This window comes from Lepidochelys kempii, chromosome 20 (genome assembly GCF_965140285.1).
Source record: "Lepidochelys kempii isolate rLepKem1 chromosome 20, rLepKem1.hap1, whole genome shotgun sequence".
NCBI lineage: Eukaryota > Metazoa > Chordata > Testudines > Cheloniidae > Lepidochelys > Lepidochelys kempii.
The window spans coordinates 24,874,447-24,892,240 of NC_136399.1; the positions used below are offsets into that span (position 1 = coordinate 24,874,447).

General features: G+C 56.7%; 1 protein-coding gene across 5 annotated transcripts; it reads left to right on the forward strand.

The window, feature by feature from the left end:
• Positions 1-30: 30 nt before the first annotated feature.
• On the forward strand, positions 31-16,839 carry LOC140900910 (F-box/WD repeat-containing protein 9). 5 transcript variants are annotated; one of them, XM_078849559.1, is made up of 11 exons: positions 31-115; positions 4,090-4,518; positions 5,469-5,605; positions 6,169-6,330; positions 6,878-6,990; positions 9,921-10,012; positions 12,906-13,054; positions 14,315-14,428; positions 15,018-15,107; positions 15,634-15,699; positions 16,096-16,839. In XM_078849559.1, the coding sequence occupies exons 2-11, from the start codon at positions 4,092-4,094 to the stop codon at positions 16,168-16,170; spliced, it is 1,425 nt and encodes a 474-aa protein (XP_078705685.1). In that variant the 5' UTR covers positions 31-115; positions 4,090-4,091; the 3' UTR covers positions 16,171-16,839. The 5 variants fall into 5 exon arrangements, with proteins under 5 accessions (XP_078705685.1, XP_078705683.1, XP_073174991.2 ...); XM_078849557.1 differs by lacking the exon at positions 31-115 and adding an exon at positions 615-924; XM_073318890.2 differs by lacking the exon at positions 31-115 and adding an exon at positions 615-924 and having other exon boundaries at positions 6,202-6,330.
• The last annotated feature ends 955 nt before the right edge of the window (positions 16,840-17,794 follow it).

A 17,794-nucleotide genomic window follows, 5' to 3' on the forward strand; every position in this document is an offset into this window, starting at 1 on the left:
GGAGCATTGGGCATACCTCCAGCCTGGGAGTTGATATTGGGCATGTTACTTCCCCTCCCTGGGCCTCAGTTTCCCTATCTGTAAAATGGGAATAATACTTTTCTCCTTTGTAAAGGTGGGTGAAGATTTACAGAACAAATGAAAAAATGAATTAGCACATGGGTGTGCTTTAAAGGCACTCACCTGGGTTCATTAAGTGGTATGATACTGGGCAAGCTACTTATTTCCCCATCTCAAAAATGGAGCATGAGGATAACTTCTTAGACTGTGGTCACAAGTGCTTTGGGACGCTGGCCTCATTGATGGCCTTCAGTGCTGCCCTGCTTCCTTGGCCTGCTTCTGGATTTGCAAGAGGCAGCCAGGAGCCCAGCTCGCTGGTTACTGGGGGGGTGAGTGGGGTGTTAGAGGTGCTTCCTTGGCTGCTGGGGGGGGGCTCCCCAGGTGTGACGGTTGGGGGTAGGGTCTGGGACAGCCTCGGGCAGGGCAGACCCAGCCCTGGTCTGTCTCAGAGAGGAGCTGGGGTGGGCAGCCCAGCTGGGGCCTGGCTCCTGCCACGCTGCCCCTGGGAGGGCTGGGGGGTGGCTGGCTGGGGGTGTACGAAGCCTGTTGCCCAAGGCTGGGGAAGACACATGCTGTGATGTCATAAGAGGGTTATGTCATCCCTATGATGTCACATGAATGCCTTCACGTCATGACACGGGGGGGGGTCTATGAACCAGACCTTGCCGAGGATGATCTCACCCCCAGGAAGGGCGGTCACGTGAGGAGGAGGGGCGGGCAGTACTTCCGCTGTGTGACGTCATCTTCCGGCGCTGGAAGCCGCCTCCCCTGTGACGCTGGGGGCGGAGGCGCCGGATCCGGAAGTGGAGAGCAAGAGGAGGCGGGGCTCCGCTGTCAGAGGGAGCGGTTCGGCCCCCGCCGGGGGTAAGAAGGGGGGCGGGGCGGGGCAGGGCCAGGCTGGTCCCGGGGGCGGCGGCTTCGTTCATTGCCCCTCCCCCGCCGGCCTGAGCCGCCTCCGCGCTGCCCCCGGTCCGAGCTCTGCCCCGGCTGCAGCCAGCCCCTGGGCGGCGCCCCTGGACCGGGCCCGGGCCCCCAGGTCTCTGCAGGACCCCCCCGAGCCAGCCGGGCCCCCAGGTCTCTGCGGGGGGGGCGATACCCCCCCCCGAGCCAGCCGGGCCCCCAGGTCTCTGCGGGGGGGGGGCGACCCCCCCCCGAGCCAGCCGGGCCCCCAGGTCTCTGCAGGACCCCCCGAGCCAGCCGGGCCCCCAGGTCTCTGCGGGGGGGGGGCGACCCCCCCCTGAGCCAGCCGGGCCCCCAAGTCTCTGCAGGACCCCCCGAGCCAGCCGGGCCCCCAGGTCTCTGCGGGGGGGGCGACCCCCCCCCGAGCCAGCCGGGCCCCCAGGTCTCTGCGGGGGGGGGGCGACCCCCCCCGAGCCAGCCGGGCCCCCAGGTCTCTGCACGACCCCCCCCGAGCCAGCCGGGCCCCCAGGTCTCTGCGGGGGGGGCGATACCCCCCCCCGAGCCAGCCGGGCCCCCAGGTCTCTGCGGGGGGGCGATACCCCCCCCGAGCCAGCCGGGCCCCCAGGTCTCTGCGGGGGGGGGGCGACCCCCCCCTGAGCCAGCCGGGCCCCCAGGTCTCTGCAGGACCCCCCCCGAGCCAGCCGGGCCCCCAGGTCTCTGCACGACCCCCCCCGAGCCAGCCGGGCCCCCAGGTCTCTGCACGACCCCCCCCGAGCCAGCCGGGCCCCCAGGTCTCTGCGGGGGGGGCGACCCCCCCCCCGAGCCAGCCGGGCCCCCAGGTCTCTGCGGGGGGGGCAACCCCCCCCCCCGAGCCAGCCGAGCCCCCAGGTCTCTGCGGGGGGGGCGACCCCCCCCCCCCGAGCCAGCCGGGCCCCCAGGTCTCTGCGGGGGGGGCGACCCCCCCCCCCCCGAGCCAGCCGGGCCCCCAGGTCTCTGCGGGGGGGGCGACCCCCCCCCCTCGAGCCAGCCGGGCCCCCAGGTCTCTGCGGGGGGGGCGACCCCCCCCCCCCCCGAGCCAGCCGGGCCCCCAGGTCTCTGCGGGGGGGGCGACCCCCCCCCCGAGCCAGCCGGGCCCCCAGGTCTCTGCGGGGGGGGCGACCCCCCCCCCCCGAGCCAGCCGGGCCCCCAGGTCTCTGCGGGGGGGGCGACCCCCCCCCCCCGAGCCAGCCGGGCCCCCAGGTCTCTGCGGGGGGGGCGACCCCCCCCCCGAGCCAGCCGGGCCCCCAGGTCTCTGCGGGGGGGCGACCCCCCCCCCCCGAGCCAGCCGGGCCCCCAGGTCTCTGCGGGGGGGGCGACCCCCCCCCCCCCGAGCCAGCCGGGCCCCCAGGTCTCTGCGGGGGGGGCGACCCCCCCCCCCGAGCCAGCCGGGCCCCCAGGTCTCTGCGGGGGGGGCGACCCCCCTCCCCCGAGCCAGCCGGGCCCCCAGGTCTCTGCGGGGGGGGCGACCCCCCTCCCCCGAGCCAGCCGGGCCCCCAGGTCTCTGCGGGGGGGGCGACCCCCCCCCCCCGAGCCAGCCGGGCCCCCAGGTCTCTGCGGGGGGGGCGACCCCCCCCCGAGCCAGCCAGGCCCAGGGCCCTAACTCTGTGGGGCCAGAGGCCTAGGAATCCGAGTCAGGCCCTGTCTCTCCTGGCTCCCTGCAGCAAATCTAGCCTAGCCCAGCCAGCCTCCTGCGGGTGGCCTGTGCGCTCCCCCTCCAGCGGCACAGGCAGGTCAGTCACCTGGCTGTAGCATCTGAATGCCTTTCGGTTAGCGCCCAGAGGCGGAGGTAAACCATGGGCCATCCTGGCCAAGCCGGGCCCATCAGCAAAGCTGCTGTGGAATCCATCCCTGTCTGTCTCCTTGTCAGCCCCAAGCGAAAGCTTCTCTGGCTCCCCAGAGGCCAGCCCTTCTCCCTGACACCTGTCCCCTTCGTTCTCCAGCTGGGGCTTTTGCTCCACATCCTGGGGGAGGGGGGATCTCCTCCTTCTTGGTTTCTAGGTGTGACTGTTTTAGCCTTTGGGGTTCCTGTTGTCTTTCCAGCTTCCCCATAGATATGGCTCAGTTTCAGCCGTCCTTTAGTGACCCATTCGTCCCACCCCAGAGAGTTACATCACATCCTTCCCTGGTATCTCCTTATCTGCCCCAAACAGTAGATAACCCTTTTGTTCCACCCTGGGTAGCAAGCGAAATACATAGGACATACACAGAGGAAAATTCCCACTTTGTCAGTGAAGACATCTGAGAGAACCTGTTAGAATGAAGCACCTACCTTCCACTCAGAGCGATGGGCTCAGGCTCTCTGCAGGCTCAGGCACTGTTGCTGTGTCAGTCACACTTGAGGCAACAGCGTCGTCTCAGGCTCTTTGCAGACTCCAGGAGTGTAACAGTCAGGGCATATGTTTTTTTCACAACCACAAGAGCTGAAGACTTTAATTAATGATGAAAGCTGAGATTCTGGAGAACGATTGAGAAGTCTGTCAGTCCTAACTTCTCTTTCCCCCCCACCGACACACACAGTTTGGGAAACACTGCAGAACAAGAGGATGGGAAGCTGAGGAAATAGGGCTGTGGGTCTGAGCTGGTACAGCAGGTGGATGCAATGGTGGGTCTAGAGGGACCATAGTAGAGAAATGCAGAACAGGAACGAACACCTGGAAATTCAAGCCAGACACATTCAAATGAGAAATTAGACACTGATTTTTGAGAGGGAAGATAATGAACCATTAGAACAGACTCTGAAGGAAGTGGTAGATTCTCCATCTTGTCTTGTCTTCCAGTCAGGTTGTCTTTCTGAAAGATGCTTTAGCCAAACACAAGTTACTGGGGTCACTGAATGGCCTGTGATCTACAGGAGGTCAGGCTAGATGATCTAATGATCGCTTCTGGCCTTAAACTCCAACCCTGAGCACATACAGCTACCGGATGAGCTGGCAGAATGAAAGGGACTGGTGGACTGAACCTGTCCCTTGCTGTATCGGCTGCATGGGGTAGAATGGCCAATGTTATGCTCTGCTCTGTGCTTACATACGATATGCTGTACTGGTTTCTATGCTGCGCTCGCCACTCTCACTGTCCTTACTGCTTCTGCAGCCATGGACCTGGCACCAAGCTCCTCCGAGGACCCCCAAGGCTCCGACAATGGCTCCGACGCAGAGAACAAGGTTGATCCAGACACGCAGGCTCAGGAATACATCGACCGCATCCTCAGCTCTGCTCAGCCCAGCCACAAGGCCCAGTGCCCACCTCCCGAGTCACTGTCTGTAGGGCCCAGGGCCCAGGCATCGGAGCACAGGTCTCCCCTCAAGCTGAAGAAGTCTCCTGCAAGCGACGACGTGACCTCTGGGCTGTTAGCCCTCCCTCTGGAGCTGATCCTGGAGATCTGCTCTTATCTGGAAGCCAGGTTTCTTCAGAAGGTCTTGCCCTTGGTCTGTCGGACCCTCAGGGATATTGTGCAGGACCCAGTGACCTGGAGGATTCGCTTTCAGAAGAGGATCAGTAGATGTAACCCGGTGGTGGAAGGTAGATGTCCATTGGACTTTCTTCATTGGAGGTGGGACTTGGAGGAGACACAAGGACTGAGCAGAGGACTAGGGGCCAGGACTCCTGGGATCTACTGTAGGACCAGATGCTATTTCATGGGCCTCAGAGAGGTCCCCCAGTTAACTTTACTATCTTGAGAGTTAGTTGGTGCTGATTAGAGCTGTGGGAGAGGGTAACAATAACTCCAGGGTCCTATCCCCAGCACTTAGAGCAGGGGGCTGGGAGTCAGGATTCCTGGGTTCTATCCCTGGCTCTGGAAGGAGGTCTAGTGGTTATAGTGGAGGGGAGCACTCGGAATCAGGACACCTGACTTCTGTTCCCTGCTTTGCAGCTGACGTCACTATGTGATCCTGGCCAAGTCCCCTCACTGCTTTGCCTTGGCTTCACCTCTGTAATCGCAATAGCTCCCCCGGTCTTCCTTGGAGTGGGGGCTGGGGAGTGGAAGCTAGAGATTTGCCTAGTTTTACAAGAGGTGACACAAAAACCACTAGCGAAGTCAGTAAACACTAAAATTTCGCACAGACAATGACTTGTTTCTACTGCTCTATAGACTATACACTGAAATGTAAGTACAATATTTCCATTCCAATGGATTTATTTTATAATTCTCTGATAAAAATGAGAAAGCAAGCCATTGTTCAGTAACAGTGGGGCTGTGACACTTTGGTATTTTTATGTCTGATTGTGTAAGCAAGTCGTTTTAAAGTGAGGTGAAGCTTTGGGGTTCGCAAGACAAATCAGACTCCTGAAAGGGCTACAGTAGCCTGGAAAGATTGAGAGCCGCTACCCTGAAGAAAGCGATTTTTACACAGCCCCACCTCGACCTGGTGCAGGGGATGTAGAGTGGCTGTGGGATCAAAGCTCCCAGCAGTTTTGGGACGCCCAGAGTGGGACACCCTGATCCTTGCGATCTCTTCCTATCTATGCAGAGGACTTCGACTGGCCAGCTGCTTGCATGGAGCTGGAGGAGCATCTCAGACACTGGGCCTGTGATGGCAGGAGAACGGAGTACTTCTCCCTCGCCAACGGCCACTTCTCCTCCATCAACTCCGTTCTGCTCTTGCAGGTGACATCCGATTTCCTCCTTTGCTGGCCACTGATGTCTGGGAGTGGGGTGGGGCAGGGCTTGGGAGTCAGGACTCCTGGGTTCGACTTCTGGCTGTGGGAGGGAAGGGTGTGAGGTAGAGCAGAGTCAGGACTCCTGGGTTCTATTTCTGGGTTTAACAGCTGATGATCTCTAATCATGACACACAGCTATTGGCTAGAGTAGGTGTGGAAGACTCTACCCGTGTACGGTTGGTTGTGGTGGTGGTATCTTCCGAGCCCTGTTAACTAGGGCGGCTCCGCACATTGGTCTCTGGCTCCAGGAGTTCTGTAGGGTGAGAGTAGGTGATACTTTTACATGTATCTGAGCAGCTCACATCATTTTCACAGCGAGAAATTGAGGCATGGACCAGGGAAACGACTTGCTTGAGGTCCTATAGCAAATTGTTGGCAGAGTCAAGAATAGAACCCAGGAGTCCTGACATCCATCCCCGTCCGGCTCTAACTTCTGAGTCCCTGCCTCTGAGTGTCCCATCATCTCTTTGCTCCTGTACCAATGACTGACCAGTTTTTCCCATTTCAAAGGACCCGTGGCCAGTCTGTCTCCTTCTCTTGCAGGGTGGGGCTCTCTGTGTCTCAGGCTCCCTGGATCGGAACGTCGACCTGTGGGATCTGCGGGAGCTGGGCCAGTCCCCGGACAAGGTGCTGGTGAAAGCACTGGGCACGGAGCGTAATGGGACGCACAAGGTGGGAACCTGACCTTCAATCTCCCAGGGCAGGGAGGAGTCTGACCAGGCTTCCTCTGAGCTGGAGAAAGGCACCAATGGCACTCTGTCCCCAGCATGGGTATGCCGAAGCAGCTGGAGAGCGAGCTGTCCCCCAGCCCTTGCTGTTGCCATGACGAGGGGAGCTAATTGGTGCCAGTATCCCTGAGATGGGGGTTTTGTTCTGGGGATGCCAGACCTGCTGAGACCCCTGGACAGGAAATGTCCCCTGGCCCAGTCCCCCCTTCCCTGTGCCCTCTTTGCCCACGCCTGTGCTGAATGTGAGCTTTCTTCCTCCCTTCTGTCGGGTTGGATTGAGCCGGGACAGCGTGTCTAGTGACTGGCACAGGAATGGGGCACTGGGACCTCTTGTGATCATGTCCCTGCTCTGCGCTTCAGTTCCCCTGTCTGTACAATGGGGTTAACTCTGTGTATTGCAGGGAGCCTGGGGGGCTAAAGGGCTTCGGAGAAAGACACCAGGAAAGGGCAGCCTCCTACTTTAACCCTTTTCTCTCCCTTTCCCGCTGCAGGGCTGGGTGTGGTCACTGGCTTCAAGAGACAACAAGGTGTGCTCAGGCTCCTGGGACAGCACGGTGAAACTGTGGGACATAGAGGCCAACGGGCAGCAGTTTGGGGAGATCAGGTACCATTTCCCCTCCTCCCCCTGCACCACGGGCCCTCCAGGAAGCGATCCCAGCCTGGTTCCCACCAGCTCCTCCTTCGGCTGCACGGCTGGTGCTCCCAGCTGCCTCCCTGCCTCTGCCTCTTGGGAGAGGGAGACCTTGGAGAGTCTCAGCCACCAGTGGAATCTGCAGTGCCTTAGAGACTGGGGTCGGGGCAGCCATGCTCGGTGGAGAGGGGAGGAGATGGTGCTGCTGGGCAGAGTCTAGACCAGAGTACCGAAGTGGGGGAGGCCAAGGGCTCAGGCCGGGGAAGTGGGCTGAAGCTGGGGACTGTCGGGTGAGAAGCCATTCCTTTGCACCTCCATGCGTGGCTCACTACAACTTGGCTCTGCACTGTGCAGTCCCTGCCAGACAGACTGTCCCCTAGAAGACCACATCACGGGCTTAAAAAGCAGCCGGGGGGCAGGTGGATTGTCCGAGAGCAAAGAAGATCAATGGAGACTGCTGCTAGGCAGGAGAGGAGGAAGGGTTCAGTGGTTAGAGCGCTGGCCCGGCACACGAGAGCAGGATTCAGCACAGAGTCTAGTGGAACCTCGGGCCAGTCACTTAGGGACAGCTTTTTAAAGAGATCTCGGTGCCTAACTCCCAGTGAGACCCAGAGGCGTTAGGTGCCTAGGTACCTATCAAAATCTGGCCCTCATTTCCCCACACATACAGTAGGGTTAACTGCACAGCCATACACCAATGTTCCCTCTAATTTTTGACAGGCCGTGTGCGCGAAAAATTTCTTCTGTGCAGATTTTTGAAGCAGAGTTCAAATTTGTGTGCCATGAGGCAAATGCACCCAAGCGAGTAAAATGCTTATACATTTAAAAAGTTTTAATTTGTAATTTGATAATAATTTTACACCATGTTATTTTATAAATGTCATTTTTAAATACTTAGAAAAAGGAAATTTAAGCGTTCTTCATGAAGTAGAAGTTAGTTTTAAGCATTATGCTTTAAGATCTTTTTTATAGACAATCATGAGCATATATCAAGCACATATTAATCATGATCATTATCAGTCCATAGGCTTCTGCCCGTTGGTGTCCACTTTCACCTTTCATTCTATACACATGTCTGAAAAGATTTTGATAAACCTATAATAAAGACAATGTAATAAGTATGCCATCATGTCAATTTATATGGGTTTTCAGATAGAGAACATCATAAGAAAAACAAGAGTGTTTGTTTTAAATTTAAAATTTTCCTAAAAAAATCAATAAACGATTATCAGCCAAGAATAAGATATGTAATTACAAATGCATTTTAATTTCCTTATTGGTCGAAATGTCAAAGACTGCTAAACTAACCTTTCTGTTTTTCCCTGCGATCTTTTTCATTTGCCCATTCAATATAAACTCTGTCCAGATCTCTCAGTCCTCCATCCAGCTGGTAACTTTTAATACACATCAGCATGTCCAAAGGATCTACTTGTAAATGATTCCGTAGTTTGGTTTTTTTAGAGCGTTCGTTAAGCTAAAGCCACGCTCACAGTCTGCACTTGATGCTAGGAATGTTCCTTCAATACCCGTCAACTTTGCAAGATCCTGAAACTGTTCATTCTGGTGAGCAAATGTCACCATATCCGGGAAACTTAAAACCAGTTGGCTTTAGATTCTTTCGGCTACTGCAAACTTGAAGTCATTGTACTGACTGACTATAACAATCTATTCAGCAAGAAAGTCTTTGTATTTTGAACATAAGGATTTGACAGATGACGCTTTAAGAAATCCAACTTCCATACATCTTTCCACATTCTTCCTGTTGAAAATTCTCCCGAAGCTCTGGCATCTCGACAATATACACAAACCACTCCGTTGTCCTTATCATATGTGAATATTTCACGAAGTTTAACAAGCATTGCACTATGTGACTTCAGTGTAACCGTCTCTATAGTCTCATCCAGCCATCCAGATTTAAATGAAGTCGCTGTTCTTTTACGCTTTAGACCTCTAGACAGTGACATTTTGGGATTGATTTTTTTTACCAGATTGGTTTATTTAAAATTAGTACTTTTATTATATGACTATTATTTCAATGCGCTTAACAGCGTGACTCGACAAAAGGGCAAACGGGAGAGCATTCAGATCAGGATGCCGGAAGTTTGTGCATACCTCCGATCATGTCCATGCATCTGTGGCAAAAAAACGCGGGAAAATGGAGATATATGGGTCCTGACCGTCCCGACGTGATCAACGTTCCACATTCGAAATGCTGGCGAGGAGGGGTACGATTCATTGCCCTCCTTTCCCTTTCCCCCCCTTGCCAGCTAGTAGAATCTGGCTGTGTTGATAGATGGCGGGCAAACAATGTCAAAAGTTGCCCGTAAATGATATTTCAGCCTGGCTCTGATGTATAGTTCATTTTTGTGCATGTGGTGTTTTGCCGTGTGTGTGGGGTTTAGGATCTGTGTGCGCACACACAGCTTAGAGGGAACAGTGCCCTACACTACAGGGTTAGTGAGGATACGTGGATTAAAGATTGGCAGGTGCTCTGACATTACGGTAATGGGGGGCCCAGATTGCAAGGCGCTCTGACATGGTAATCGGGGGCCCAGATTGCGAGGTGCTCTGACATTACAGTAATGGGAGGATAGCAGATTGCCGGGTGCTCTGACATTATGGTAATGTGAGGGGGGGGCCCAGATTGGGAGGTGCTCTGACATTATGGTAAATGGGGGAGGAGGCCCAGATTGCGAGGCGCTCAGACATTACGGTAATGGGGATCTGATAAGTACCTTCGGGAGGAGCAGCAGAGGAGAAGTCATCGGGATCTCACCCAGAGGCTGGGCACAGAGGGACCAAAGGCCTTGGGCTTTCCAGCCCTGGGGGGGTGGCAACTGCAAGGCTCGTCCTGAAGGATCATATTTGTTCTCCCTTCGCTGTCTTGTCTCCCCAACTCCCAGTGGGAAAGCTCCCGTGCTGTGTCTCTCCTACCTGCCCGACATCCTGGTCACCGGGACCTACGACAAGAAGGTGACGGTGTACGACCTGCGAGGTTAGTGTCTGCTTTTGGATCGAGGCTCCAGCTGTCAGTTGGGCTCATCCCTGCACCCTTGAGCCCAGCAGGCCCAATGCAGCAGGTCCTTTCACAGTCCCATGACCCTAAGGCTCCATTTTCTGCTCCTGCCACTTGCTTGCTCTGCCTCAGCTTTCCGCTCTGTAAAATGGGGCTGATGATACTGAGCCGCCTGGCTCGATTAAAGTGCTTTGAGATCTCTGGGTAAAAGTCACCAGGGCTGTGCAAAGGGCCTGCTGCACGTGAACCACCTCCTGCTGGGGCCTGTGAGCAGCGAGTCCCCCAGGAATCCCAGGCCAGCTTTTCAGTTTATAGTCAAGAAAAAACAGTCCCTTCGTTTTTTCCCGCCTAGATGGGGAATCCGGGTCCCATGTAACCTGTGCGAAGGGGGGATCCCATGAGCAGGAGTGGGGTGGGGGAGTGATTCCAGTGCTGCTGGAGCTTGTTGCTCAGCGGGGCTGGCCCAGTTCAGCCTGAGTAGCAAGAACACTACTCAGTGGGGTTTCTGGGCACCCTGGGCTTGGGGCAACCCCTCCCATACTCCTGCCTCCCAGCGGGGACCTGGGCGGGAAAATCCACTGGCTGGCTGTGAAGATCTGTGTAACTTTACCCAGGGTATAGACTGGACTGATGGACAGCTATGGCCCCTCAATTCTCCAACCTGGGGTGCCTTTTACACTACTTCGCCATGGGAGTAACCACTCCAGGTCTGCTCACACCCAGCCTCCAGCATGTAAGTGACTCCCAGCTATGCTGTCTGAGTGCTCCGGCCAGCCCCTCTGAACGGCACGGAAGGGCAACACTGGCAAACGCCCAGCCCAGGCTTTCCCCCCAGAAATGTGGGGCGTGTACAGTCCAGCCCTCTTCGGAACAGGCCAAGCTCACAGAAAGTCCATCATCTTGCTAATAGAAAATGATCTGCACAAATCCTGTTATCCCGAATGAAGTTTCCAAAACATTTCAATCCAAACACCCTGGTTTAGATAATACATTTGTTTGCTTTATTGTTTTAACACCAGAAAGTGATTACAAGTCATGAGGCATGAAAATCAGAATTGGTTACAAAGAAGTAAAATGCAGCTAACACCTAACGTAACGAGCTCAGGCCCTGCCTAGACGGGCAAGATACGCCGCAGGAAAGCAGGGTTCTGCGGTGTAACTCCCGAGGTGCGCACGCTGCCAAGCCACTTTGGGCGCAGACACTCCTCAGCTGCAGCGTTGGGGGAAAAAACCACCTTGATGAGCGTGGGAAGCCTTGCAGCAGAGGGTCCAGCGCTGTCTGTCGCAGCAGGGTAAACACATTACAGCCTGGAAATAATCCCTTGGGTGGCCGTTCTGCTCCTTGTTTGAACTGGGTGGCCCTGGAGCCGTGCGCCCCGCCCCTTTCCAAGCTCTGTTTCTGACCGCCCTTGGGTGCGGTGCTGCTTCGGGCCACAAAGCAAAGCATTCGTGTGGAATGCTCGAGCTGTTGAACGCAGGCACGCACGGACGCACACACGCGTGTGTATGTGTGTGTGAGAGAGAGAGAGAGTGCTGTGCAGAGAGCTGGGGAGGGAGGCGGGAGCTGATGTCGGGGTTTCCCCCCTGCCTGCTTCCTACTGTGGTCTGAACTTACAAGATAGCATGCTGTCACGCTCTTTGTCCCCCAAAACACACTCTCTCTCCCACCCTCCACCCACACACACACTGACCCCCCCCACTTCAGTTGAAAAGCAGCTGGAAATGTAGTAGGATGCCCATGGAACAATGGGGTTGGGAACCCTGCATCATGTGGCACTGCAAACCCTTCCCAAAGCAGCCTGCGGCCAGGTGCTTGGTGGGATAGCTACCACAATGCACTGTGCTCTCTGCTGCAGCAAAGGCTGCTAATGTGGATGCGCTCCACCCTCCCGAGGAGCACAGGGTGGGGACACAACCGCGGTTTAATTCCAGCGCTTTAATAAAAGTGGTATGATTTGTGCAGAAACTTGCCAGTGTAGACGTTCCCGAAGGGAATTCAAAAGTCTCTCACGCCACAAGTTCCAACAGTCTGACTGGCTGAATCTTTCAGTCAGGATCCCTCCCCAATCCATTGCTGCTTCCTTTGTTCTTTAAGTGGTGTTGATGCCCTGTGCGGAGTGAACAGGAGAGAGGGTTTGGGGCATTCACTCTCCCAACAGAGTCATTTCTCTTGGGCAAGAATCACCTCCAGCTAAGTTCAGGGGACGGAGAGCCTGGGTGGCCAGGAACCTCAAGCTGCTTCTTTGTCAAAATGTAGATTTTTTTTTTTTTTGCCCACACCCTGTCTCCAGCAGAAGAGGGGCCACTTAATGCGGTGATCGTCCACTTGACCTCGTTGACACCAAGCTGAGGCATTGTCTAGCCTTTTGTCTCTGCGGAGCTGATTTGTGACTGCCCTCCAGAACGTGGGAGCATGGCTCAGTAATGTGTCACCGTGATCTCTTGTAACTTTACATACAATGTTGTCACACACATTTTACCAAGACAACAAGGATCAGCAAATCATGAGTTTTCAAATGGTACCTCATAAGGCATACTTTGTATAAGTTTTACCATAATCCTCGAAAAGGGGCTAACATAGGGGTACAGACTGTCACGATCTGCTGCCTCCTGACTGCAGGTTGTGGGTCAGAAGTGGAGATCTGCTGCCCCATGACTCCAGGGGTGGGGTGGGGTGCAGATCTGCTGGCCCCCTGGCTGTGTGGTTGGGGCTGCAGGATAGAACATTACTTCCCCTCCCAACCACATTAGGGGGTAAGTGGGAGGGAAATTGACCCAGGGCCCAGTGCAGGCATCACCTGGCTAGGACCCACAGCCTCCCCAGCAGAGCTCTGTCCCGGCAAAGATCTTGACATTGTTCCCTTCCCGGCAGCTTCCCACGCCCCGTTGAAGAGCTGCAAGCTCCACTCCAGCGCCGTGCTATCCCTTGTGGCCGACGAGCACTTCATCATCTCAGGCAGCAAGGACCAGACGCTGGTCGTCTTCGACCGCCGGGCCAACAGCGTCCTCCAGAGGCTGCAGGTGGGTGGCCGGAGCTGGTGACTATTCTCCCTCCTACCTGCTGAAGGCAGTGGAGGTTGCCTGGAATCACCACGGAGAGGAGGGAGATGGGAGTTTGTAGACACTCCCTACCTGAGGATATTTTGGGGGAGGAGAATATGTAATCCTTGGAGTCCCTGACCCAACTGGTTGCATCTGAAGGAGGGTGTGAGGTGCAGGGAGTCAGGCCTCCTGGGTTCTATCCCCAGCTCTGAGAGGGCAGTGGGGTCTCGTGGTTAGAGCAGGGGGGCTGGGAGTCAGGACTCCTGAGTCTGCCACCATAGGCGCTGACTTCTACTCATGCTGGTGGCTGCTCGACCACCCGGCCGCCCAGACTCCACCCCTGCCCTGCCCCCATTCTGACCCCTTCCTCAAATCCCCACCCCGGCCTCGCCTCTGGGGGGGAGGGATAGCTCAGTGGTTTGAGCATTGGCCTGCTAAACCCAGAGTTGTGAGTTCAATCCTTGAGGGGGCCATTTAGGGATCTGGGGCAAAAATTGGGAATTGGTCCTGCTTTGAGCAGGGGGTTGGACTAGATGACCTCCTGAGGTCCATTCCAACCCCGTGGGAGGTAGGCAGAGGAGTGGGGACGCGGCGCGCTCAGGGGAGGAGGTGGAGGAGGAGCTGGGGGGGGCGGGGAGGGGAGCTTGGCTGCCAATGGTTGCAGAGCACCCACTAATTTTTCGCCAAGGGTGCTCCAGCCCCAGAGCACCCACGGAGTCGGGGCTTACGTCTGCCAGTGACATAGTGTTTGATTTCTGGCAAGTCAGTTGCTGTGCCTCGGTTTCCCTAGATGTATAGTGGGGTAACAGATACCTCCTTCATAGAGGAAGGGTTGTGGTGCTTAATGGCAATAAAGCACTTCTAACTCCTCCTGCCAGATTAACCAGGCATTTTGCTCATTCACCAGCAATGAGGGAGGCTGCACTGTAAGAAACAGACTGGTATTAAACACGCTGCAGGGCTGGTGTCCCAGGCTGAACCTCTGTGGCTTGCGGGTCCCCCCCATTCTAGGTCCCCCTGAAACCTGAGCCTCTTTCTCCTGTTCCACTCATCAGGCCTCTGTTGTCTGTGACATGTGTTGCCCTGTGGGGAACCAGGAAACAGGCAGCCTGATGCAGTCCAATGTCAAGGAACTCCTTTAGAATAGGCAGAGAGTGTTGTGTGATCCGCTCCCCCCCCCCATACACCGATCCACCCCCAGAGCTGTGCCATCCTCTCTTTGCTCCTTTCCTTCCCCAGCTGGAATCCTACCTGCTCTCCATGTCCTACCAGGGGACGCAGCTGTGGGCCGGGGACAACCAGGGACGACTCTACGTCTTTGAAAACAGAGGAGGCAGCTTCCAGCGCATCCGGGTATGCAGGCCTTCCCTGATCCGGGGCTGGACAGAGGGATGCAGGCTTGCTAAGCATTACATCTATTCCCCCCCCCCCCACCACCACCTCTTTTCACCCCAGAGGATTAACACCAGGGCTGCTGCTTGTTTGCCTGCCTGCAGCTTGGGGCTGTGAACTCAGCCACTGTCAATTTCACTTGAGGGCTCTCCTCCGTGAACCCCATGCTGGATGGGTCTCGATTCCCCATGCCCTGGAGGGAACATCCCTCCCTGGAGGGCAGAGGAGATGGCTCTCAATGACCCATTTGTAACTTGCTACTGGTGGGGCCAGATGAATACCGAAAATACCTAGATTTCCATGGGGTCCTGGTGTGATCTGACCTGCGACACCCTAAACTGGGCCCTCCGAAGCACCTTGGAGTGGGATCCCCTAGTCGGGCTTGGATGCATATGCGTGAGAGTCCCCAGCATGAAGGTGATGGGTTAGGAACAGAGAGATGCATGGGACCCACACAGGCTAGCAACAGAGGGGTGCCTTGGCTTTCACCCCTGTGGTGAGCCCCAGCTGGAGGTATGCAGAGGGCTTACTGTCTCTTTCCTCCCCACAGTACTTTGACGTGGGTCACCGGTCCCAGATCACTGGGGTCTGGCACTCTCTGGGCACTCTGTACACGACCTCCACTGACAAGACCCTGCGGGTAAGGTCCATGCTTCTCTAGCAATCCTTCCCCCATCCCACTCCCCACGATTTGCTCATAGAGGCTGGGAGCCAGGAACACCCGAGTCTCGACCCCAGCTCTACGACTTTGGCTGCAAGCCACTTTCCTTGTCTGTGCCTCAGTTTCCCCACCTGGGGGAAGAGAGGTAATTCCTGCTTTCTGGAGGGTTCTGAGGATTGTGTCTTGGCCCTTGGAAGAGCCCTCTGCACACTCAGCTTCATCCCCTGAACATGCTTCTCTATAATGCGAACAGCAAGGATTGTGCAAATAGGGCATTTCCGATTCCAAGTCAATAGCAGCCTCGTCTGGGCCTGGGATCTGCCTACCCCACTTCCGGCCACCCGTAGCCAGTCCCAGGGTAGCTGCGTCAATGGAGCCCCCTAGTGCTGATGAGCAAAGAACCAGTGGGCCCTCCTAAAAATAGCACAGAGAGGGGCTCCCCCCATTCCTCCCCATGGATTCACCCGGCCCTGGGCAACCTCCCCCATGAGTTTTCTCTTTCCAGATACACGTTCCGACGGACCCGCCTCACACTATCTGTTCACAGACGCACAACAACGTGTTGAATGGGGTAAGGAGGGGCGCTCGGACTCCGAACTGGGGGACGAGGGTGCCTGAGCTTTCTGCCCTCCCAGCCAGCTTGTCTGTTGTGGGGGAATGTCCATGTGGAATCCTCTCTCTCTCCTCGGCTCTCTTCCTTTGGCCAGGGCGGGCCACCACTCAGATCAGCCAGTGGGGGCACTCCCTTGCGCACAGGGGAGAGACCGTGCTGCCCGGAGGAGTGAATCTGAGGCCGTGCTGAATGCTGGACGCTTTGTCCTTGTGGCTGAACTCGGGGCGGGGGCAGGGTGTATTTAGCAGGAACCTTGGAGCTGGTCCCCTGGCCTCTCGGATTGAAACGGCCTCAGTCCCCGGTTCCTGTCGCGCCTGTTTACACCCACCCCTCCGTTCCCGGCTTCCCCCGCAGGTCAGCGCAGAAGGCAACATAGTAGTAGCTGCCTCCGGGGGCCTGTCCTTGGAAATCTGGAGGCTCGATGCCTGATGGGAGGCCTGGATCCGCAGAGCCACGTCTTGCAGCTGCGGCCCCAGAGGGAGGTGCTGCACCCGGGGACCGTGTTCCCGCCCAGGGGAGGGGCCAGAGTTTCAGCATTTGTTTGTTCATTGTTCTTTGGAAGAGGCCCAAGGAGCTGGGAGGTCAAAGCTGAGCTGAGCCTGAGCTCGCCCTGGTGCTGCCGTTCCCAGAGCGATTTCCATGCCTGAGTTTCCAGAGGGATCGGAGCCTGGCCAGCCTTTCCCTGCTAGACACACTGACTTAGCTCTCTCTGGCTCACATTCTTCCACCGCTGTCCCCTTTTCCACCCTCTGGGCTCCTTCGTTATCACAATCCTGGCCTGACTGCCAGGCGGCCTGTGCTACTTATCTGTCTGCCTCCCACCTGCTTTTCCACGGCGCAGGGCTCTTGCTGCTGCTCCTTCGAGGCCGGTTCCCAAAATCTCTCAGGTCACAGCGCGGGAGGGGACGGCCATAAGGGGTCAGAACCAGTAACCATCCAACCCAGCTCCACACAGCCTGAGGGTGCTCCTGCTAAAGGTTGAGGAAAACAGACACAAGGGCTGACCAGATCGAAACGGAGTCCAGAGCTGATGTGTAACTTACAGGGACTCAGTTGAGACGCACATTCTAATGTTGTTGATTAAACTATTCTGCCAGACAGGATCTGATTAGAGATGTCAGTGGGTTTTTATCCCCTTCCCAGTGAAATCACGTGTTTAGTTTTAAATTCAATCCCTGTAGCCTTGAAAATCCAGGCACGGCGGCTTCCTCCCGGCACCAGCCAAGTAGGAGACGAAAGGACCCAGGCTAGCTTCGATCTGTAAGCTAAGTGAAGCACTTGGCACTGGGGGGAACTGGGCTGCAGATGCTTTATTAGGAGGGGTGTTTTGAGAGCATCAGCCATGATCAGGGCCCCAGGGGTTGCACAAACACAAAGTGAGACGGTCCTGGCTTCGAAGAGCTCACTGTCAAAATGGACAAAACGCAATTTGAGGTTCCTGGGTCTGATCCAGTCCAGGTCAGGGGGGATCTAGGGGCCTTACTGCCTGTGTGCAATGAGCTGGCACGGCCGGGCCCAGTACCCAACAGAACCGGCTGCCATCGCTGACTGGGCTCCCTGGAACGGCAGGCTGTAGCTGTCTGCCTACCAGGCCCTTATCACTGTAGTAACCCAGTGCTTCCCAGTCCCCCTCCTGGGAAGATGAGGAAACTGAGGCACGGCGGAGTGGAAGTGAGTTGCCCAGGGTCACACACGGAGTCGGTGGCGGAGTTGGGCATCCATCTCCCCAGGGAGGGGGGCTGAGAACGGAATGACCCACTGGGTCTTAGCTCCTCCCCCTTGTGCTCACCCCCAACGTGGGTTCCTCCGGCCAGGGATGAGGCAGCTTAGTAGAGTGGGGTCAGCTTGTCCAGTGGCCAGTCTGCCCCCCAGCCCCAGGGGGATGGAGTGAATGGGGACCCCAAGGGCAGCAGGGCTGCTAGGCCGGCTTGTCCCTGGGGCTGGCCAGCCCTGCCCTGCAGTCAGGCCTGGCCTGGCTCCCCTTCCCCATGCTGTGTGCAGAGGCTGTAACTGACGAGGGGATTGCTGTACCTGGGGGAGAGCCTGGCTGCGT